The sequence below is a fragment of the Stylophora pistillata genome, chromosome 4 (assembly GCF_964205215.1).
Source record: "Stylophora pistillata chromosome 4, jaStyPist1.2, whole genome shotgun sequence".
NCBI classification, from domain to species: domain Eukaryota; kingdom Metazoa; phylum Cnidaria; class Anthozoa; order Scleractinia; family Pocilloporidae; genus Stylophora; species Stylophora pistillata.
The window spans coordinates 4816868-4840742 of NC_142522.1; the positions used below are offsets into that span (position 1 = coordinate 4816868).

Below are 23875 nucleotides of genomic sequence, written 5' to 3' on the forward strand. Positions count from 1 at the left end.
TACCGAGCTCAAAATTTACCACCTTTCTTATTCTGTTTGCAAACTTAAAATGGCTACCAGCGATCGACTGATAGCGGGAAATTCAACCTCAATTTTTAATTTTCCACTACAGCGCTAAATTGTAATCTTTTCCAGGCCTAAAACCTCAAACCTGGAACACTTAGGGCCCCAAACATGTACTATATGGGTATTTAAAAGTAACCTCACAATACAAGACCATCACTCAGACTCTTACAAATATTTCGTTGAATTTACGAATGCCATACGAGGGTCACATGATGTAGACCCTACTTGTCTTTGCATTTGCTCTTAACAGTAATTTGATAATAACCTATAAAAATAATAAGAACCTATTCACTGAGTGGAAGGACCGGACAGGAAAATATTTAGGCAGATCCTACTTGTATTTTCATTTGCTCTTAGCAGAAATTTGATAATAACTTATAAAAATAATAAGAACCTATTCACTGAGTGGGAGGGCCGGACGGGAATATATTTTGCTCGAGTTTCGTAGGTCATGAACTTCCGTGAACGTCATGAAAGTCATGAACATCCGTGCGTCATAAACATCAGTAAGCATTTTATCATATGACTACTAAGTGCTGGAAATTTCGAAATATTCTTTTTAACTTAGATAAGACGCGATAGACAGGTGCGCGCAGGAAAACCGCACAAACACTTCCACGAGAAAAACTTTTCCTTTTCTTCGAATTAGAACAAGAGACTCACAATTCATCGAAAAACGTGACCCTGTCCCCCTTCACAATGAAAGCGGTAAGACCCCGGAGCTTCTAGAGGAGATGTGCAAGCTAAATGCACTCCACGGAGTCACTCATTATCCTAAAATAATAAAAGTTCGAGAGGCCTCTAAAGGCACTTGGTCGTTTAAAGCCTGCTTCTAGCCACGAATGGTCAATTGTCAGTCTGAGAGAGAAATTTGTCAAAATTTCTACCCTACCAGAGAACTTTATCGCACTTCAAGAGTTCAGTAAATTTCGGTGGCCAAATCGAGAATATTCCGAAAAGGAGTCGACTGTTTGTGAATCGCAAGAACAAAAATCAAGCTAACCACGGTTTTGCAAGTCTGTATCATAAGCACTTCGAGGAAATTGAAGAGAAGTCACGAAGCATCCATGACCTTCAAGTGAAAATGAAAAAAACAGGCAGCTAGTAGGCTAATTTTTGTCGAAGCATGCCAAGTTTACTTTGAGGTTCTAGCTGTCCCTTTATTCAGCATAAACTATAATGTAACAAGCATCTGGACGTTTATGTTTGCCGGAATATGCTAACTGATTAGAGTATATTTTTGTTTTTTAGACCGGGTTAGAGAAGATTAATAAATCTCAACTTAGACGGATGTTTCTTGCGTAGCTGGAAAGTAATTGGCAGGTATCCAATATTTCCCACTCACATTAGATAAAGAGCTATTATGTAGCATCCATGTTCTGCTTGTAATAATTCGAGAAGTCGACTATGCATATTCTATCAGAATATGCCAATTAGAATACGCGTTTATTTGTAGCCGGTGCAAAAGTAGTTTAAAAGCCAAACTCAGAAAGGAAGTCAACGATCGTTGACTAGAAATTCAAATGGTAAAACACGATGAGAAGTAGTCATCTATTTTTAATATTATTCATAGAATTTCATACTGGTGGCGTTTTCAGTCCATTCACCATCAGTGTTCAGATAAAAAATTGGAATTTTCTTTCTACCTTTGATTTGCGGAAACAATGACCTTTGTATACCAGAAAAACGAAACAGAAAACATAGATAGTCTACCGTGGTCGCAGAAGTTTAAAAGCCCGTTAACGAAGCACTCAAACACTGAATGACAAAAGTGCGATCAATCAACACGTCAGTAAAGTTTTACTCGTGAAGCTTCCATAAAATGTTGTTGAGATAAGGAAGAATTGGAGCTGAACGGCAGCAAAACAACACAAATGCTTCTCTAGTTACATATTCGAACCGGCTCCTTTTCACGTTTAAGGAACCGGCAAATATACAACAGAACCAATAACTGGCCAAGCCATCAATGTGCGTTTGTCGTATATTTTTGTAGCGGACTTACACAGACAGTTGTCGCTGTCGTTAATGAAATCCAACTTAGACAGATGTTGTTTGCGTGGTTGGAAAATAAAGCTGATGGAAAGTAGCATTTATCTAATATTTTCAACTCTCACGAGAAAAAGAGTAATCATGAAGCATTCATGATCTGCTTGTAAAAAGGCGAAAAAAGGAAATGGAAGGCTTTTTTCTCTCAGAATATGCCAATTAGAAAATAGATTTGTTTATAGACGGAGTCAAAAACAAATGTTTAGTGCTTATTGAATTTTAATACATTAAGGAAGTCAACGATCGTTGACTAGAATTTAAATGGTAAAACGCGATGAGAAGTAGTCATCTATTTTTAAAGAAAATCTTTACATAGTTAGATTGCGCCTTTTTAAAAATAATCCGCTTTATCTAAGATTTTTGATGTCGAATAAATGAATGAAGTGCTCTCAAACTTTTGAAAGACTTTTAGGGGTTAAAACACATAATCATGTACCAATTTCCAGCCACGTATTTTCATTAAGAATGCAGTAAACGGTAATTTGTTCATCCCTTGGCGATATGGGTGGTTTTCTAAGTCTACCTCCAGTTGTCCCGTTATACCACTTCAACTGCAATGTAAATTTCGCGCTAAATGCGTCTTCACTTCGACAGGATACGATCTCCTTGCATAGCCACTATTTTATAAATTTCAGAACATTGGTTGAGCGTCCTAACTTTTAAGCAGACGTTTCCTCTCCGTAACAATGCATGAGGGATGTCCTCCAATGGGTTTCTTGCTGACACTGAGTAAGAATAATGAACACAATTCTGTTTCCAACGTTATGATGCGTTTGACATATTCAACTGAAACACCAGCTGTCATAATTAATGTTTACCGGTAGTTAGTACATCGATTATTGAATGCTTCAAATGAAGCACTGGTATGTGAATGGGAAAGTTTTATTGTTTTTGAAAAAAGGCCATTTTTATTTTCCCTGCAGTACATTTTCTCAAGAAAAAGTTGTTCAATTCATTGCACGTGCGCATTTTGTGTTTCTTTGCCTGACTTATGACATCTTTCCCGTCTCATGGATATTAGTGTTATCATAATGGTTATTTGACATGACCAAACATAAAACGGATAAAGATATTTTTCATTATGTCCGAGCGGGACAAAGAAAAAATAGTAAGTTATGTTGAATCGAACTTCAGACCTTCAATTCCATGTCAGAACTCATAATTTTTTTCTTTGTCCCGCGCTTGTGACTAGACGAAAAAGCTTCCTCTTTTTTACCGAGCTGAAAATTTACCACCTTTCTGATTCTGTTCACAAACTTAAAATGGCTACCACCGATCGACTGACAGCGGGAAAATTAACAAATGGTAAACACCACAGCGTACACTATTAAGTTATGGATGCACGCGGGAGGTTGCCAAGCACGAATGAAGCGTAAGAGTCGCGCGAGGCGATAGCCGAGAGCGACTCTAGCTTCTTGAGTGCTTAGCAAACCTCCCAAGTGCATCTATAACTCAATAGTGTACACTGTGGCGTTTACCATTTGTTTTATAACATAACATTGATACATTGTAGCAAAAGAGTTTTGTTTTATCTAACAGATCTTACGTGACCAGAAAAAACAAGCGCGCGCGGAAAACTAGTCTTTGCATTTGCTCACGTCAGCAGCGTACACCCATGGGCAAATCGTGGACGCTGAATTGACCAATCAGAGCACGCGCTTTACTTTGGTGATGTTATAATACAAAATCAATTTTTCATTTTTCACTCAAGCTTAGGTCATGAACGTCCGTGAACGTCATGAAAGTCATGAACATCCGTGCGTCATAAACATCAGTAAGCATTTTATCATAGGACTACTAAGTGCTGGAAATTTCGAAATATTCTTTTTAACTTAGATAAGACGCGATAGACTGGCGCGCGCAGGAAAACCGCAAAAACGATTCCACACGGAAAACTTTTCCTTTTTTAAGAATTAGAACAAGAGACTCACAATTCATCGAAAAACGTCACTTATTTTCTGATGTTTGCTCACTGCTGTCAGTAATTGTTTGCAGCGATAGAAAAAATTGTTTTTTTTTGTTAAACAAAGCCGTACAAGTTACTTGGGCCATATGATAACTTTTGTTATTAATACGATCGAAACGTCTATCAGGCTAGATTTTTAGCATGTTTAAGCCAAACTACCACAAATGATACCAAAACACAAATAATTTTATTTATAACTAATCGCAATTATACAACGGTTGTAAAAAGAAACCAGTTGAGAAAACGTTTCTCCCGGTTATGTTATTGGACGACAAAGAACTTTCCTTTATTGACAATTTTTTAGTTTCATAACACGTAGAATGTTTAATTTGTACGCTCGATGATGTCAAACAATGCTATCAATATGATTCCTCTGGATCACAATATAGGTTTCATTTAAGATAGATTTAATACCCGGTACTCGGAAAAGTTCAAATAACTAAAGCTAAACCTAAATACCTGTTACTAGCCCTGTTTTCTTGATCCGTACTACAAAGAGCGCGGGTCATAGATCCGGTAGGAAAAAACGAGGTTTCCTTTCTTACTGTGCGGACCGAGAGAAAGCAGTTAGCAAGATCTTCATGAGATCTCTGGGTTTAAGTAAAGGGGGAAGATTTCAATTTAAACGAACTTTAAATTTAGTGACCCGTACTTCATAGTACAGCCAATTATGGTGACAACTGATCGATGTAATAATGGCTAATATCAACATTTATGTATTTTTCGCCTCTAATAATCATAAAACATATTTGTATCGAGGGCAGAAAAGTTCCCCTTCTCCAAATCTAGAAGTAGTTTTATCCTCAGATGTTTGATTAAATTTTTTTTAAAACGATTTGGCCATGTAATTTTTTACATCTTTTTTGCACAGATTTACAAGTTTTATATCTTTTTGGTAGATAGCTACACGGGTCACAATTAGTTGGCTACAGCTAACCGAGCTGTGTGACTTGACACAAGGTTCTGTCTAAAAGTCTCATTCAGAGTGGAAACACTGAAGGAAAATGATCCCGAATTTGGAATGGTCACCAAAACCTGAAGTTTTTCGATATCATGAGCTACAAGTTCATAACTTTACTTATTAAATCACAAACTTTCTCCGGCAAGGTGCCCTGTATATCGATTAATGCGAGGTCCGCAAGGTTCCTGGAGTCATTGGTGCCTTACCCTAGACGGACCTCTCGCACGCTCGCCTGGTCTAATCTTGCGGCCTTCGCCGATCGTGGCTCGTGGCCCGCTATTAATAAGAACTTGCTCACCGGCTGGGGATTCGTTTGAACATTAGAAACAGTCAGCCGGTATTCTTTTTCACGGCGTTGTTAAGTTTAACAGCGCAACACTGACGCCAGAGTTATACACATTGGTAAAGCCATGGCAAAGATGGACTCATCATTATATGGATTGTTTAGTAGAATTAGCTTTAATCTTATGAACATCCAGAAGAGTTAAAATATTTTTACAAAGAAATTATGCTAAAATTATCCGTCTGGAGATGAGAGTTGGATTTGGAACTTAGTAAAGTCATTCGGTATCAAGCTTTTACCATTTATAGGCATGTATTCCAGACTCTAATGCACTGCCGAAGCTCTTGTAACAACTCTCGGATGTAAGAGGTTTTACGTCTGTTTTCTTCGGTTTCTTTTCAAACGGATTAATTATGCATGATGTAATGAACCAATTCGGTGGCCTATTGATCATAAAAACTCGCATCGCCTTCTCCACCAGTAAGATACAAAACTAAAACCGATCACGGCTTCGTTAATACGTATCGTGTGCTTTAAACCGTTTATATTCAATTTTCGAGTTTCTTGATTTCCTAGCTCCACTAAAAACTTCTTCTTTGGCATTTTTCTGACCAACGTCTAAAACTTCTTTCAATTGCCTTTAAATAATAATAACAATTGTTTACTTTACAACTGTTCGATGGTAACTCGTGGATCTTCACTTTCCCGTGTTCATTATCATAGTCACGGACTACAAAGAAACAACACTTTGACGCTACCAATCAGCACAGAGGAATTCTCAATAGAAGGACGCAAATAACTGAATGAAAATATTAGATTACTTGACGAATTAATTGAGGGAGCTCTAATAATTAAGGGAGCTATCTTTGATAGGTTTGAATATTTTGTTGACTTAAAATAAAGATTCATTTAATGAAAATATAGAAAAAGCGCTAATGCGAGAAGGAGAGATTGGGTACTTTGAAATTGATTTGAACTCATTTTGAGCACATCTATTTTGAATCGTCTGAGGATACATTGTTTCCTATTATATATACACGTGAAAAAAGAACGCGCGTCTGATTGGCTGAAAATAGGTGCATTTTTCATGTAACTTTGAAATTCAAACATCAAAATGGTAGGAAAGTATTTCTTATTCTTCGAAAACTTCGAAGCTTGTCAACTACTTCCCCTGTTTAACGACAAATCGTCCAAGCAGGAAATGTTTCTTTTCAGAGGACAAAAGGTAAAGATCTTCCACTCATTCGCTTGTAGAGTACCAACGGTAATCGGGAAGAAAAGGAAATGTTTCTCTCTCACTACACAGGCGCTTCGCCACATCAACTTCCCGAATCCAGTCTTCTTTGTGTTCTTCGGCGAAGTATTTCAATGACAACATGCTTGAAATGTTTACTTCCTCAGAGCAGCTACAGTATAAGATGGTAACAACAAAGATTCTTTGAGAAGGTTAAACCTGTACGAGCCAAATAGCCCGTACGAATTGAAGCCTCCCCCCCTTCCCTCTCGTCAACAAGTCTTTAAGTCGAGTAATTCTGTCTTTTCGTGCTAATTATTTATACTGCTGGGTATACAGCAAATGCTCATGAAAGTAAAGTGTCCTGCCCAAGAAAACGACTCGATGAACTAACCAGGGTTCGAAATCAGACCTCTCTTTGTGGAATCTAGTCGAGTGCTCTGACACAAGACCACCAACTCTCCTACCAAAATTTTTCAAACAGTCGGGTGACTACTGAGATGAAGAATAAGTCGGGGATCCTAACAGAAATCGACTCTTTTACCTCCTACAGACTGGTAAGATGCTCCGACCAATAACCAACATCGACACACGGTTCGCTAGGTAGCATATCATATGAACTGGCTTAGCTCCACAAATCTATCCCCCAAGGATATCAAGATATTTTCTTTCACTAAACATTTCTTCTCACACTTACAGTAGCAGGTTTTCTTGCGGGTTCGTTTTGTTGAATATCCACTTCTTCATCAGCTTCAATTTCTCGTGCATCATGTGTTCACTATGGTCTCGTTCATGTTGTCGCCCTTTTGGGACGTCATGGACGCGGAAAAGCGTGATATTGGTGATCAGAGTGGCCAACTTAATCTCCATCCACTTATAGACTTTGAGGCGTGCCGGCAGTCTGCATTTGAAACTCTTTAAACTACATCTATTGAGAATTCTAATAGCATTACACTTCCGCACAATCAAATGCTGCAACCTTCAATGAGATACTTGCTTTTTCTCGTTTTTCTCTTAAGGTTAATTATTGCCTTTCCACGACAAACAAGAATAAATAATAAGAGTGGGGAAGTCAGCTTCTAATAGTTCATACCACTCACGTAAATTCTGTGCTTTTATCATCAGCATACCGAGCTTGTCTCAATAAATTATGCGAAACCTTTCAGTAAGGCAAAATTTGGACTTCCTGTAAACACATGCTACCAAAACATTTTAGCAGCTGCACAAGTTGACTTCTATCTTTAATTTAGAATGAAGATCAGACTCTCTCAAGGGGAGAGGGGGGGGGGAAGGGGAAGGGAGGAGAGCGAGAGGAGAGCCTGACACAAATCTATATCGAGAGCCGTGTTCTTCGGCCGCTGAACGGTCGAAACGCTGATTGGCTAAGGCGACAAAAGAAGAGAACTGGAAGTAAACTTGTTCGCACCGTTTGTGACGACGCCATCTTGAAATGCCGTTAGTGTGAATAGTTGCCCTTGAATGTCTCTGATAATAAACGAAAAGAAGTTTGTAAAGTGTCTTGAGACTTCTCTAGAATATTTTCCAGGAATGACTTTGAAGTCGGGTCAACTCGAATGCATAAAAAAGCTAGTTTTGTGCCATCAAGATGTTCTCGGCGTCCTTCTAACGGGTTACCGGAAGAGTTTGATTTACCAGATTCCCAGATTCTACCAAAGTTGTTCTATTCCATCTGGAAAGATGTAAAGAAAGAAGAAAAGGACTTTAAGATAATTATAATTGATCTTCTCGAACTTGTTCGACGCCTGCAAGTCGATAAGCCCGTCGAATATGGTATAAAAGCTGTGACATTAGACTCGAGCAACAAAGGAACCTAAGCGAATGCAGAAATAATCTTTGGTAGTGCTGAGCAGTGGTTATCCGAAGAAAACAAATTGATGGATGTGTCGGTCTTGGTAGTCGATGAAGCACATATTGTTGAGACTTGGTGAGTCCGAATCGATTTGTGTTTACGTTCGTTTGTGTGAGTGTTTAAACTCTAGAGGACAGTTGACATATGAACCCACATCTCGAATATCAGGCAAACTGGAAGAGGTTTTGATTTAATTACAAGAGGGCGGAATGGCTCTCGATATAGATTTGTGTCAGGCTCCTCCCTTCCCCTCCCCCGCCTCCCCTTGAGAGAGGCTGATCCTCAGGCTATTTTTAATTCAAACTAATAAGCTCTTGGAATAATTCGCAAAGACATTGAATGATAACTCATAACCATAATTGAATGATAACTCATAACCATAATCGAGGACTCCGTGTAAATTGTTTCCATAGATTCCTATCAAAGTATCAACCCTGTAATATGCTTGGTTTTACGTAGCTGATTTCTTATTCAGTCATGAAAATTACGATTTCCATGATTGTAATTGGCTCAGAACGCTCCTATTTTCCACTATTTTACTTGCCAAGTTGCTATCGGACTGCTTTTTATTGGACAGTTCAATAAGATAATCACATCCAATGCTGTAGTTTAAATCAACATTAAAAAATATACGCCTCCTTTGTCAATCTTTTAATGCAAATTTTCCCTTTCTTTCATATCTTGGCTATTCTCCTTTTCCCGGAAATTGTAATATTTATGATTTATTTGTAATAAGACTCGTGTCATCTGATTCGTTCTGCTATTATACTCGTGTACTTTGTAATGATATACTTTGTATACTACTATACAAATCTAGTTAATACTTTCTGTGAATTCCAGGCTTTTGATGCATCCTGTAAGTAAACCATTGATAACACACGTCTATGAAGGACACAATAAAGATATAGATAAAGTTTATTAAAATCAGCTCCAATATTTTGAACTTCCTGCCAAATGGGTAAATAATTATATCGAAATAATACAAGTATTGTCAGTATTGGCAATGATGGACTCAATATTATATAGATAATTTATTAAAATCAGCTTTAAGTCAATGAACATCCAGTATAGTTAGTTTATATTTACAACGTAATAATACAAGAACTGTCCGTCCGAAGATAATAGTTGTAATCAGTAAAGCAATGCTGTACCAAGCTCTTTCCATTTATAGATATGTATCCCAGACTCCAACACAGTACCGAAGCTCTTCTAACAACTCCCGGATATAAGACGCTTTAGGTCTGTTTTCTGCCGTTTCTTTAAAGCACAGGTTCATGATTTCATGCAACTGCAGAGAAACCAATTTTAAGTTAGAAGAAAAAAACCTAGTTCTTTCAGCTTGAAGAAACAAAAACTGTAATGGCTATGTGGCTTTGAATCGCGCAATGTTTTAATATCCAATTCCAAACGCTTGTCGGGGCATGCTGTAGATGCTCTGCTGGATTAAAGAAACGTAGGGCCGAGAACAACATTGCATTCTGTAGTCTGCTATTTGCAATGCGATACATTGCAATGCGATGTATTGTGTATGACAGTGTAACACAATATAGTTTGGTGTAATGCAGAACAGCATATCAGTATACAATGAATTATTGGAATGCAATGAAACGTGTTCTGCATTGTAATGGAATGCAGCGAAGTGCAATCGATAATGGGATGCTATTATATCGCAAAATTAAAAGGCAAAACGACAAAAAATTGGCCAAGGTTGATTCACTGACAAATAGGAGGCAGACTTAAGGTTTTTTTAAAAAATGTACAATTACCCTTCGTGATACTTTTCTGATAGGGAGAACATGTCATCGAGCACCAAAATACATCGTTTGGTATCCGAAACAAAATAATTTGACGAATTTAACTAAAATCCGCCAACATCGTCAAATATTCACTTGGATTGACGAAATCTCGTCAAATCTGCCATTTCAGTTACTGCGTGCATTGGTCATAAGTAAAGGAGAGAGAAGAGGATCGTCGGCTCATTTACTGATCAGCGGTTCGTTATCGAGCTGTCAAATGATAACCTTACCTGGACGTATTCACTGGACCCATGACAGTGTCCTAATAAGGTAGCTATCAACTGTCCGAACTGCTCAATATCGTTGCCGTGATCACTGTGCTCATCAGCTCCCGAGCTTGTAAATGAAGCTGGTTCATTCTCCTTAGACACTCGAGATAGTCCACCCAAGACTGCTCTCACAGGAGGAAGCTGAAAATAAATCATAATATACATTCGTTAATTATGGTTGAAGGTTGGATGGAAAAATATTTGGCTCGAGATCTATACTTCGTGACCGCGAGCCAAATATTTCCCAGTATCCAACACAATTTTGTTGATCACAAAAAAGCAGAAACTTTATTTACCCTTAGGCAGTGACCAATGAAAATGTTGCTTGTTGTGACGTTGTTATGAACCATCCCAAGTTCCTGTAGTCGTTCTATAGCGCCGATGACGTCACAGGCTATAGCACAAACCGCATCAAAGTTGATGACAGTTCCTTTATCGCAAAGAAAATTTTGCAATGTCGAACTCGACACAAAATCGTAGCAAATAAGTCTGAAGCAAAAGGAAAGAAATTAGTAGAAAATAAAAGCTCATTTTCTTTTAAAATTTCCTTTTCAGATGAAAACTTTGTATACTTACAAACTATTCGACTGTAACTCGCGGATCTTCACTTTGCCGTGCTCGATGCTATGGTCACGGGCTGCAGAGAAAGATCGGGGACTTGCTTTAATGCAAACAATGAGCACTGAAGAAATATTTATGAAAGAGAGCAAAATAACTGACTAAAATTCCTAAACGAGCTGATCGAAAGAACCCTCCATGGCTGGAAAACAGCTTTATTTGAATAGTCAGGGAAACTCTGTAAAAAAACAAGCTCTAATATCAGGAATTATCTTGGATACTTTTTTTACATCCATTTTGAATCGTTTAATTTCATTTTTATCCTCCCTTAAGGAAACCTGGGTGAAAGGAGCTAATGCTTTCTCTGCATAAAATAATGGCAGCTACCATATATCATCATATCGCTCACTTCGTGCGTGCACTATGATTGGTCAATTTAGCGGGCGGTATTTTCCTGTATCGTCTGTTAAATTCCAAATTTTATTTAATTGAAAATTTCTCCATCATTTGTACCCAGAAATATGATTATCTTTCTGACCTCGTTTTCTCGGTCCAAACTGTTAAGGAACCGCGGTCACGTAACTTGCAGTACGGACCTCGGGCTCGGTTGATGAGAAGTTTTCATTTATTGAATACGTTTTAAAATGAAGCGTAACAGGCTTAACAGGAAATTGGCCGGTAATTGCGTCCGATTTCTTGAAAAATTTAATTTTTCCAGAAATTTTCTGCTGTTGAACAATTAAAAATTCTAACAGAATATGCTTCCGTTTAGAGGACAAAGTATAAAGCATCGTCCATTTACTCGCCTTTAGAATGCCAACGGTAATTGAGAAGGACAGGAAACTCTTCTCTCTCACTACATAAGCGTTTTGCCACATCAACTTCTCGAATCCAGTCTTGTTCGTGTTCTTTTGCGAAGTATTTCAGTAACACCATGCTTAAAATGTCTCCTTCCTCTGACCATGCTACAGCGTAACCCTGTGACGGCAAAGATTCGTTAGGACGACTTAATCTTATGCGACCGTGAGTTTTGCCAGTCCTCCTTGATTCATTCCGAAAAAAAAAAAAAAACCTTACTTTCCTTGCTCACCATAAAGTGTTAAAGTCAAGTCTAGTCTCTGTCAGTTCGCTGGTACTTATTTATTCTCCTGCTAGAGAGAGGAATTGGAAACGATAGTCCGGTGTCTTTCCACCTGGAGTCCAGTGCTCTTACTAGCTGAGTGACAGGGAATAATTTGGATATATCAACAAAGTTGAAATGGTAAATTGGCCGCCGTAATGATTATAAAAGCTGACGTTTCGAGCGTTAGCCCTTCGTCTTTCGCTCCGACGAAGGGCTAACGCTCGAAACGTCAGCTTTGTAGTCATTACGGTGGCCAATTTACCATTTCAACTTTGTTGATATATCCAAATTATTTCGTTACTCCCACCGACGCAGCCCCAAACAGTTTCTTTCGAAAGTATCAGCCTTTATTCATGAGTGACAGGAAGACTGGTTGACAGATCACCTTAAAGACCCTTGTACAGCTCAATTAATCTACCCCAAACAAAATCGAAGTTTAGAGCAAGAAATTACTTGTCTTGTCGTGGGTGTGTGAAAAGAAAAATTCTGATTGCCAACGATGAATCGAGCCACAGACCTTCGCGGTTTTGGCGTTCCGACGCAGAAACTGATATGTGACACGTGTATCACATACTGCTTGGATCAGCGATATCGAAAGTCTCTAGTCATGTGGGTCAAGAGCGTAAGAATGTTCTTTTGATAAAACGTTTTCACACACTTACAGTGCTAGCTTTTCCAGCGGTGTCGTCTTGCAGAATATCCACTTCTTCAATCAGCTTCAGTTTAACGTGCGTCGTATGTTTACCATGGTCTCGTTCATGTTTTTCTACCACTCGTGATGGCAGTGGACTGGAATATGCAATGACATTGGAAACCAGAGTCGCATCATCAGATGTTTTCAACCAATCGACTGTCTGCTTTCGACCTTAAATGAAAAAGAAAATCTTTATCAAATACAAGGACCCAGGAGAAGGGTGGGGAGGGGGGGAGAGGGGGTCCAGACACACCATTTGTCATAGGTGTACTTGTTTTTCCTACCTGTCTGACACCAAATTTTTGAAAAGATCACCCATTTCCACTCAAATGGTTGTTTTTTCTCTTTTATTTGTAACCGACAGAGAGATAAGTAATGACGATTCGGCGTGGCTCATCCCCACCATTTAGGTGCCTGGAAAAGCCTAAGGTTACCTTAAATGTGTATTTCTTTTACTGATGATTGTCATTACTCACTTGGCATACGGTAGTTTAATGTCTTCATGACCATACCAGTGACATTTTTTCCTTTTTTCGTTAAGCTACGTTTTGTTCGCTGGGTGGAAAACGTGTACAGAATTGGATTCAGAGAAGAGTTTAGCGGAAGAACAAATACTGCAATCCACACGTAAGCGATTTTGTTTGGATCCTCAAAATTTCCAGTTAGAGATAAAACATTGATTATAATGATTGGCACCCAGCAGCAGAAGTCTGTCATCACAATGAAAACAAGTCTTTTAGCCATGGCAGATTCGTTTTTGAAATTCGTCGATCGCGCTGCACGTGCAGCACGCTTTACCGTCCAAAACATCGAAATATACGCTACGAGGATAAAAGTGAATGAAATGAAGTTCAGGCCAACAAAGATTGTCACGGAGTATTCCCAGCCAGCCGGTGTGCCCTCCGAAAGCTGAAGAGGAAGGCAAACGGCAGAGCGACTGTAGAAACCGAAATCCCCACTTTCATCGTAAAAGTAGTTTATTCCGGTGATAGGAATCAAAGATATGACCACGCCAAATATCCAAACACCCATGCAGGAAAGGACGGCCGCTTTGTAAGTAAGGCGCTTGAACTTGAATGGGAAGACGATACAAATTAGTCGGTCTGTGATTATAATGGTGAGAATCAGGACAGACACTTCACTTGAGAGCATCGAAAGAGCTCCAACAATTTGACAACCCATACCCGATCTCCATTTGATGTCATGTTTGAAGTATTCCCCTTGCCATCTCAAGTCCATAATAGCGATTGTTAATAGGTACACGCCCATTAACAGATCAGCTACGGCCAGATTAGTCAGCAAACAGGACTGAATCCTGTTTTCCTCTTTATCAATGGTGCGCCATATAATGACAAGGAGGTTGCCTAGTAAGGCGAGGATTCCAAGAATCCAGATACAGACCTGAACCGGCTTGTTTTTCATGAGGTCGTCGCAGCTGGAAAATTCATCGACTGGAGAATTGCAGTCAACTCCTGCGATTGATTTCTTAGCGTAGCAGCACAAGATGAAGCGGTCGAGTTTCCTAAACGAAAATAGTTCATGGTAAGTACGATTAACAATGCTGCCTAACACTTCCCCTGGAGCAATTCTGATTAAGTGTGGAAAGCAATTCGAGATAACACTGGATTTGTCTTACATTGTTTAAGAAAGTTTGCACCTCATTCTCAACCACTCAAATTCAAATTTTTGGTAATTGACATCGGTTTCCGTGTGTTTATCTTATTTCCCAAGGCTTCTTTTGGTATTTTCTGTAGATCTGGTTGGCCAATATCGGCCAACACTAGCCAATATTGAAAAGCCAATATTGGAAAGCACGCAATGAAGTAAAACAAGCTAGTGCGCCACGCAGCGTTGAACACACTTGGAGTAAAGGATACTCACAAATACTTCATGTTTTTCAGTTCACTGAAAGCATCGGAAGGTACATCGGATAGTTTGTTATCGTTGAGATATCTGTAGTAATAGAGTGAAAGGAATAAATGTAAAGATGAACAGTTTTATCATATCAAAGATTGGATTTGAGACAGTTTCAGAGCTTACCACCAAACTTTTTTGTTAAAGAGTATAGCAATTGAAAAAGGGTCAACTTACAAGTATTCCAGTGACTTGAGTCCTTTAAAAGTTCCCTTTGAGACTGTTGTCAGCTTGTTACCACTAAGGTCTCTAAGGAAAAGCGCGATAAGGATAATAGTAAAGTTGAAAATAAATTTCCTAGCATTGATAAGGATCCAAATGGTTCTCGCTTGGGTTCTCTATTGCAACTGGCTGAACTATTTAGAAAAACGTAGTATACTGAGCACAGATTGAATCTGTGGAGATTCAAGTTGAGATGAGAATTGCGTCAGGGTTGATCTGCAAATTCTTCCACGAGTATCCATGCAAAATAATGTATTTCAGAGGCAGGAATGTACATTACTATCCGCTAAAGGATGTTAGCTTGATCTAACGTCAAACTCTGTCTATTAGCCTACATGGAAATATAGGGAAACTAGAAAGGGGAACTTCATACTGACTGACAATGGCCGAGAGCATTTAATCCCGCTACAGATTTTCCTATAGCAATGCCCGTTTCAGGAAAGCCAGGAAACTTGAAGGGTGCAAGCAATTATTTAAAATTTGAATCTATGGCATAGCGGTCCAGATCTTGGAAAAGGAGAAAAAACATTGAAATCTGTTTCTCTTTCTGACATTTTCCCTGTTTGAATTTCAGAATTGTTGACACTCAATAACGGGAGAACGGATCTCTCATTATCGAGCGTAAACATAGCAAGAAAAAACAATAGCCTTTCGGGAACATTATTTACTAGGAATGTGAAAAAAGGCTCCTTACAGCAGGCAATTATTCCTACTTTCAACATTACTCGTTTCTTTCTTCACTGAAAACTACCACTTGGATGGAAACACTTACAGTACTTTCAGCTGTGAAAGATCTTCAAACAGGCCCTCTGGTAGTGTTATTAGTTCGTTATCCTGGAGGTATCTAATTGAAAATAAGCAATTCCAAAAGTAACGATTAAATTCAACAGAAGAAACGCTTTTTTTAATCAGTGACCAGGCTCGAAAAAGAAAAAATCCCTAGATAGTTTTTAATCTTATAATCTATATTTCATTGAACAGGAAAACTCGAAGCAGGTCACAACAGAGAGCTGATTGTTCATAGGAAGTTGTATCCCTGTGAAGCTGGGCTGGCCTCACGCAATACTTAAGTGATCACATTGAATCGGTACAAAAGAGGCACTAAAAGTTATCTTTCCGTCTTTGAGTTATGAGGACGCGCTTAAGAAATCAGGCTTAATTTTTCTGCGCCAGAGGAGGGAGGATGCGTGCATAACATTCCTCAAGCGAAGTTACTGTTCTTCCGACCTACTACGAAAGTTAGTGCCTCGTTTTGGATTCACAAGACCATATGCCCTCAGGACAGGAGAAACTGTGTCTGTACCTGCCTCTCCAAGATCTAATAGATTCGGAAATTTTTTCACCATCAAATACCAGAACCATGTTTAAAATACCAAATTACGATTCGTCTTAATACTCATAGTATTTAATATTTACATAGTATTCAATATTTACATTTAATTGATTTCTTTAATAGTTATATTTAGGTGTAACATAGAAGTATTTGTAATTAATGACCCGTCTTGTAATTCAGTGTATGCTGCAAAAAGGTTGAATAAACGATCGTAATTATTACTATTATTATTACTAGTAGCCAAAAACCAAACAATCCCAATAAATGAAGGAAAAATAAACTTACAAATGGGTCATATTGCTCTTGTTTTCAAAAACGCCATATTCCAGCCGCTCAATCTGGTTTGAACGCAAGCCCCTGTAAATGAATAAAAAGGTTTGATCAAGGCTGTCTCTTGTTGCAGTTAAAAAGCTTCATCAACCTCGTTCCCAGGGCACTTTTCTTTTCAAAGAGGGGACGCCCTGAGAACGAGGTTGAAGCTTCATGTCAAAAAATAGGAACTGTAGAATTCATATAGAATATGATACTTACAAAACCTCTACAGTTGATAGTCCATCCAACACTCCTCTCATTGGTCTTTGTAGAAGGTTTTTCCCCAAATCACTGAAAAAAATCACATCGATGTCCACTAAATTTAAGTTGTCGAGAGGACTGCGAGATTGCCGCACTTTAAGTTCTGTGACTGGTTAGGAAAATTTGTGCCATCCTCTCGGCAAATAAGATACATAGATAAAATCGCATGCAATCCTTGGTCCTTCGCATTTTCTCGTGCTCAATAAAAGATTTTATGACAATATCCACTTTGATTTCCTACTGGCTCCCATTACCTTAACTAGTCAAAGTGATTAAAGTCGATCTACATTCAGAAAAGTGCCCCGAACGCCGGATTTATAAGTCACGTAAATACTCACAGAACACGTAGATTAGGAATTCCACGAAAAACACCTTCGGGAAGAGATCTTAAAAAATTGGAGTTCAATCGCCTGGAAAAAAAAGGTACATTTTTAAATTCAGTTTAAGTACAATCTGATACTAGCCTTGGAGCCACCTCGTAACCAAAGCATATAGCAGCCCTTATGGCCTCATTCGGTTACGAAATTGCGCAAAGAGGTAAAGGCAGTAAGGGCGTAAATAAGATTGCAGTTTCGAAACTCAACCTTTTTCGTTATTTTACGGACGAAAGTTTCCCTGTTGTCAGTGTTTTTTATTAATTTTTTTTTAAGATGTAAAGAAAAGAATTGAAACAGATTATCAGTGTAGTGGTTTCAAGAGCCTCGTCGGATACCTTTCCACAATTTCTATGAATGCTTTTCCAAATTATCACATCGAATCAAAATTAAAACAACAAATAAAGGGGGAAACAAAAAATGACCTAGGGATGAAGCATTTCCAACTGGGGAATACCGGCTTCATCTCGAAGACTCGACTTTTTCATTTAAGACATTCAAATAAATAACGTCTTGCCAAACTCTGGTCAAATAAAGAGGCAAACAAAAAGTGACCTAGGGATGGAGTATTTCCAACTGGGGACTACGCTTCATCTCGAAGACTCGAATTTTCTATATTTAAGACATTCATCTTTACAAGGCGTGACTAATTTTATACTTACATTGTTTTAACGGATGAGACATTTTGAAAGCAGTTTTCACTGAGACGAAGCAAAATATTGAAGCTCATGTCGCTAGAAAAGCCAAAAAGAAATAATCAGTTGGTTTCATTCTCCAGTCGGTTCATTAAACCTTTTGCTAGCACAGATCTAAACGGAAAGTTTTAACATTTGATCACCGTATGAGGAATATGCTCACATATATTCCAGCTTTTCGAGATCTGAAAAGGCCTTTTGCTGTAACTGGGATATCCGATTTTTCTTGAAAAACCTTGAAAGAAATATGACACTTACAGCAAATATGAATGAAAAATGTAATCATGTGGGAAAAATAACAGAAAAGTTCACTAAGAAAAGCGACAAAAAAATAAAAATAAAAATGATGATATCACCACATTAAGATTAGAAATGCAAGAGAACTTTTCCGAGTTTTTCTTGCTTACACAGCTCCTGTATTGAGAGGAAGATCTCTTGGAACACCGAGCAAGTCTATTCCAGTTACTTGAATCTTCTTGTCCTTGCCTTCACCGAAATCTTCGCATTTGCAGCTCGATGGACAACCTAAAATAAAACGATAATACTATTATCAATTAAAATTGAAAAGGCAACAAACAATTAACTTAAAATAGGATAAGAAGCAGGTCTCATGCACGGGAGGGAAAGATTGTTTACCTTGCTGACGTGAGCAGGAAAGTCCGTCATTGTCGTTGACTAGAAAAGAAAGAAAAATCGATAATAATTTCTAAACGGTTTTGGAAGGAAATTAAAGGACTCCCAGAAACAAGCCAAGAGTTATACTGTTAATGTTCGCGGGAAAGTATTACAAACCGACAAACTCTTTCTTTTTAACAGCAGTTTTTACAAAGTCACATTGCACCAATTAAACGGGTCTCTTTTTGGATCACATTGTGTATGGTATGCATAAGATCTGCACGACCATTCAGAAAAAATTAATCGATCACAATTTGCGCCTTGGTGATTTTTTAGGGGCCCTCTTAATAATGAACCTATTTCCAAAAAGTACCCCTATTCTAAATATCTTGGGAATAACTGAGACTCCCTCCCCCCCACCCCCCCGTGGTTTTTAGAGCGTTAACGGTGTTCATTGACTTTTATATCAATTCATGCCATCCTAAGAAAACAACTTAACTAAAACAGCTTACGAAGAAAAATGAAAGATCTCAAAACCTGGAACGCTATATAACTAAGCAAGGTAGCGGACTGCAACCAAGATAACGACGAAAACACTATAATGAGAATAATATTATGTTCACGTACCTGGAACAGAGCGATACAAGGCCTTGAATCTGGCTACAGGCAAATTTCCTTGACAGCTCAGAAGAATTGTGAAATGATTAGAGGAGGATAAGAGATCTGGGGGGAACAAATAGCCGCAGAATTTTCCTAAAGATGGTCGAGTTCTTTCGCTACCATCAAAAACCTCCACAAAACATTTATCACACGTAGGGTGATCCCTGAGTCGGAATTCTTGGAACTTTAAGCGTATTATATGACGTGGTGGAACGGTTATGAGCCATCTGCAAAAGATGTCATCAAGAGAATGTCCCGGATATGAAGGAGAAAAGAAATATCCCGTTTTGTTGGTTAATCTTTCGTTACAGGCTGAAAGAGGATAAAAGAAATATAAGTTGATGAGAACGAATAGAGTTTTTATTTTCCTTAAAAAAAGGTCAAAAATGTAACTATTGCGACCAATCAGACTCTTCTTGAAAGTACCCCTCATATTTAAGAAACAATTGGGCATATTTTTTTTTAAACGTGCGAAGCGAAGAATAGCACCAACGTTAAATTCAATCCATCTGTGATGCTTGGGTTGGGAATCGAACCCAGAAAACCATGGAGGGAGGTAAGCAGATCAACACTCTGCTACGCTTTTACTTCTCTCTCTTTGCTCTTTGCTTTGCCTTGTTAATCTATTTTCTGGCCGAACACAGCCTCTGTAGGGTTTTTTTCTCTAAAAAGTCGGCAAGGCAAGGACGGAAAGTGGCACTTTGTCAATTTTCATCCTTTCCCAAAAGTTCTCCCCACAATGTGACTGACGTGTAGTACACTTAATGAATGAATCTACTAAAAATTTTACCTTGTTTAGTTGACGAGGGTTTGTGTTGGCAAAGGTTTTCCTCCTCAATGTAAAGTCCCGTCAATACTATCAAGTCTTCCCTTGTCTCTGCTTTACCTTCTATTAGCACCTGTTTATTGTATCAGACAATAGCAAAAAAGGAAGAAAAATATATAATAAAAGAAAATCATGTTTATGGTCGGTCACTGTGACTCGTCATCCGCGAAAAACTCCAAAAAGTGGACTTAGAAATGGAAAAAAGTCCATGAACAAAGAACTTTACGCCACGCTACGGAAATTTTCTTCGGGGAGAAATGTCGTTCTGCTAGAAAGGTTCATTCAAAGCAAAATACAATGGAAAGCTGTGGGTGATGGGCAACTGGTTAAGTGTTTCTCATACTTTTCTGTGCTTAAAACCTGAGAATACTTAATCCTTTCCGAGCAGAACATGCTCGTAACATAATATCCCGAGACGTATACCTGAAACTCAGATAGAGAATTCAAAGGCACTTGTCCGTAAAGCCAGTTCTTGCCTGTATTGCTTCCTGAAATCCAGATTGGAATTGCACGGTAGGTTTTTGTCTTCTGGTAAATTGTAAGTGTCTTCTTTCCAGGTCCCCGCAACATGTAACGAAACTTTAGGCACTCACTATGCCAGTCATGTGATCTATTGTATAGCGGGCTCATGAGAACAGCCAACTGGGTAAAGCGGGTGACGTTGGTATCCACTATAAGTCGTCCACCTGGATCAGAAATAAAATTGAAAGCATTTTATTTACAGAATATCATCGTAAAATCTATCGAGAAGTTATCAAGGAACAAGGAACATTTAACAACGTTTTGAGCGAACCAACACAACAAAAAAATTAAGAAAAAAGTTAATTAAATTACGACATTGATGCAGCGGTTCCTGGTTCAGAGTGGAGCATGGTTCCGGATTTCTTCCCTTCACTAATTTCTCTCAATCAGCTGTAGAGCTAAAGGCCTTCCCGACAAGGATTAATAACCAAATTTTTTTGGATGATGAAGCCACTAAGATAAATTTGCGTAATGTGTACATGTTTGTTAAAGGAGAAGGAGGACATTCTTAATGGATGAGCATGTATCACACTTTAGACGAACATTCACACACGCGATAAATGTTTTGTAGAGATTTTTTACTGTAGCCAAAGGACTGGAGTCTTGTTGGGCAAATTCTGCGGCTATTCGTTTTTAAGGAAGACCATCCAATAAGAACTAAGCGTAAACTCTCTACGTCAGGCGTGTGGTGTAACCCGGAAAACGGGAAAACGAGAGTTGGATTTGCAAGGTGATAAAGTACAATTTTTTTCACTCGTTTCTCCTTGTGGTTTCGCTGCTCAGTTTCAAAACTTCCTTAAACTAGCCAAAAGGGTCTTTTTATAATCAAACTGTAGAGCAATAAATGAAGGACCGATTGAAATCAAATTCTCGTGACTATGAACTTGCCTCCTCTATCGCTGCAGGTTCGAAACCACTTCACTTCTACTTCTTTCTGCAACCCTTTTCTGACTGTTTTCCAGGCCTTCGCGTCACCATCTTCGCTGTCACATCCAAATGACATGCGCAGTATCTCCTCGACTGGCATTGGGTGACCCCACAGATTGAAACCACTCAATACACCCAAAGCAATTGACGCATTTTCGCTGGAATTTCTGAAACCAATGGTCATGGTTCCTTCCCCTGTGCGCAAAAGGTTAAGAGACAAAAGCAATTTTGTTACTACACTTAAATTTTCTGATCGCAGAAGTTACTTCTACATCGGCGTTCTCGTTTAAAGTCAACCATCTATCACGATAAGTTAAAGATGGTCTTAGGAAGTAGCAGTGGAAAAATACAAAGCAAAATCAACCAGACGCATAAAAGATAACACTTTTGCTGAAGCCATAGGGCAAAATGTAAATAGTTTCCCTACAAAGAGTACCTTCGTTCGGCGTTAAATGGAATTCAAATGAACCAAATCTTCTCTCGCCGTCTTTGAACACCTGCATGAGTCTCTTACTCCACAATACACACACGTGGTGCCACATGTCATCTGCTACGCCCATCGGTATTTTGCTATGAATAAAATATAATGATAATCAGGCATTAAATTTCATCTATTCATCCAATCCATCCATTCATCCATATGGTGGCATGTGGCCACTCACTAAGTTACAGTAGTAAGTGTATTCCAGGAGGTATTATCATTGGAAATTGTTACTTCTCCTTTACACCCTCTTACACAAACTGGTTCTCGAAAAATTAGGAATCTTAAGCAGTCTCAGTGATGGTGTCAACGAAAAGAGAAGCTAAGATATGAATTGGGTTGATTTTTAGCAAATAGCAGCGCTGACTGCATTAAAGAATAGAATACAAACTTGATTTATTTGCTTTCGGTGTTCCACTTTTCTGACTCGTGAAAAATTGGCGGTATCACGTTGTTGTTCTGTAGAGAATGGCCACGAAATGCTAATAGTTTTTAATACTGCCCGCAGAGCTATACTTCGGCTCGTCAAACTTTTAGTTTGGTCCTGTCTCGTCCTTGTTGACCTTGCTTATGCGTATGCAGTTTGCTTAAATTCCCTTTTATGCGCCTACTAAGGCAACGATGAATGATTTCAATATTTTGTCTCCTACCTCCTCCTGTTATTCATCTGTATTACAAAGATGTCGTTGCTGACGTAGCATCCTAGTTGCAGCGACCCGCCTCGTTCCTTGGCGACTTTATATTCGATGAAAAAACCATCATGAGAGGTCTTTAACCAAAAGCAGAGCGTAAAACCCTTGTGGAGAGATAAAATTTCTGAGAACGACACATAGCCAAGATCAATATCAGGAAGATGAATCTCGTAGTTTCCTGGATCGAAAATTCCTGTAATGTTAACACAAAAATTTTCTATCAATTATATTGCAAACCATATACAGCTGAAACTTTGATAGAGGATGCAATGACGAGGCAGATCGATTTTTAGCCTCCATTTAATAAATTTTCATTTCAGAGGGAAAGCAGTGAGGATTACGAGTAAACTTTTTCCTGATTGTCCTAAGAAGCTTGCGCGCTGAAACAAAATTAGAGTCGGACCTCCCTTTGCGACTGCCTCTCGTTATAAACACTTCTCTTTAGAGATTACTTTTTCAAAATACCAAAAGTTTCCAAGTCAGATCACAATAAATGGAAACTCTCGTAAGCGACCACCTCTCTTAATCGGCCTCTTTTAGAGATGCTCAACCTCGGGTAGGAGATCAACTATTTCAACATATGTCGTTCAAGTAGGGTCCCCGGAAGTGCTTCCCGAAATGGCTTTACCACGTGAATTTTTGCTTGTGTTCCGTTCCTTGAGAAATTTGGACAGCACCACTGGAATAACAAACGAACCAAGTTTTTTTTCGCAAGAATTGTCCCAAACGCGCTGTATCAAATAATATGTGAGATACAAAATAATCACCATAGATCCTAAGTTATTTGTTTTTATTGCTTGAACACGCCGCTAAGAGTTATTTCTATAGTTTTCCATAAGCGTTTGCCAGAAAGGGTCCGGTCACCATATGAAAATTACTCGAGATAAGGAACCTAGACTTGACATTTCGGATGGTCACTTACGAGGTTCAACTGTAGTTGTATTCGCCGAGTACAACAGAATTCAGAAACATATAAACTAATAAGATCATATGCTTCCAATTGACTATATCGCTGTAAATCTTACGGTCAAACTCACTGATAATAAGGAAATCAAGTGACAGAGCACTTTAGGCCCTCGGGTTTCATATTTGGGGATTGGGTTCGTCTTTGGAAATCCCCGTGTTAAACGACTTGGCAGCGCATTACAATTGTAGTTGAGGATTTTTTAGAAAAG

General features: G+C 38.6%; 2 protein-coding genes across 2 annotated transcripts in view; both read right to left on the reverse strand.

The window, feature by feature from the left end:
• Positions 1–7426, reverse strand: part of LOC111320000 (MAM and LDL-receptor class A domain-containing protein 1-like) — a 52297-nt gene extending 44871 nt beyond the window's left edge. The window contains exons 1-2 of the mRNA XM_088756575.1: positions 7254–7426; positions 6582–6728 (exon numbers count right to left, since the gene is read on the reverse strand). Of these exons, the coding sequence (XP_088612701.1) occupies positions 6582–6728; positions 7254–7426 (320 nt within the window). The remainder of the gene's footprint in view (positions 1–6581; positions 6729–7253) is intronic.
• A 1897-nt stretch (positions 7427–9323) lies between these two features.
• The window catches only part of LOC111344970 (uncharacterized), a 53430-nt gene continuing 38878 nt past the window's right edge, over positions 9324–23875 (reverse strand). Inside the window, exons 48-70 of the mRNA XM_088756576.1 lie at positions 22659–22893; positions 21964–22097; positions 21489–21722; positions 20502–20764; positions 20043–20151; positions 19220–19564; positions 18614–18652; positions 18385–18502; positions 18141–18212; positions 17945–18016; positions 17247–17318; positions 16867–16938; positions 16621–16692; positions 15775–15846; positions 14958–15029; positions 14748–14819; positions 13343–14388; positions 12835–13037; positions 11856–12027; positions 11068–11128; positions 10788–10980; positions 10453–10632; positions 9324–9714 (exon numbers count right to left, since the gene is read on the reverse strand). Of these exons, the coding sequence (XP_088612702.1) occupies positions 9592–9714; positions 10453–10632; positions 10788–10980; positions 11068–11128; positions 11856–12027; positions 12835–13037; positions 13343–14388; positions 14748–14819; positions 14958–15029; positions 15775–15846; positions 16621–16692; positions 16867–16938; positions 17247–17318; positions 17945–18016; positions 18141–18212; positions 18385–18502; positions 18614–18652; positions 19220–19564; positions 20043–20151; positions 20502–20764; positions 21489–21722; positions 21964–22097; positions 22659–22893 (4031 nt within the window). The 3' untranslated portion in view covers positions 9324–9591. The remainder of the gene's footprint in view (positions 9715–10452; positions 10633–10787; positions 10981–11067; positions 11129–11855; positions 12028–12834; positions 13038–13342; positions 14389–14747; positions 14820–14957; positions 15030–15774; positions 15847–16620; positions 16693–16866; positions 16939–17246; positions 17319–17944; positions 18017–18140; positions 18213–18384; positions 18503–18613; positions 18653–19219; positions 19565–20042; positions 20152–20501; positions 20765–21488; positions 21723–21963; positions 22098–22658; positions 22894–23875) is intronic.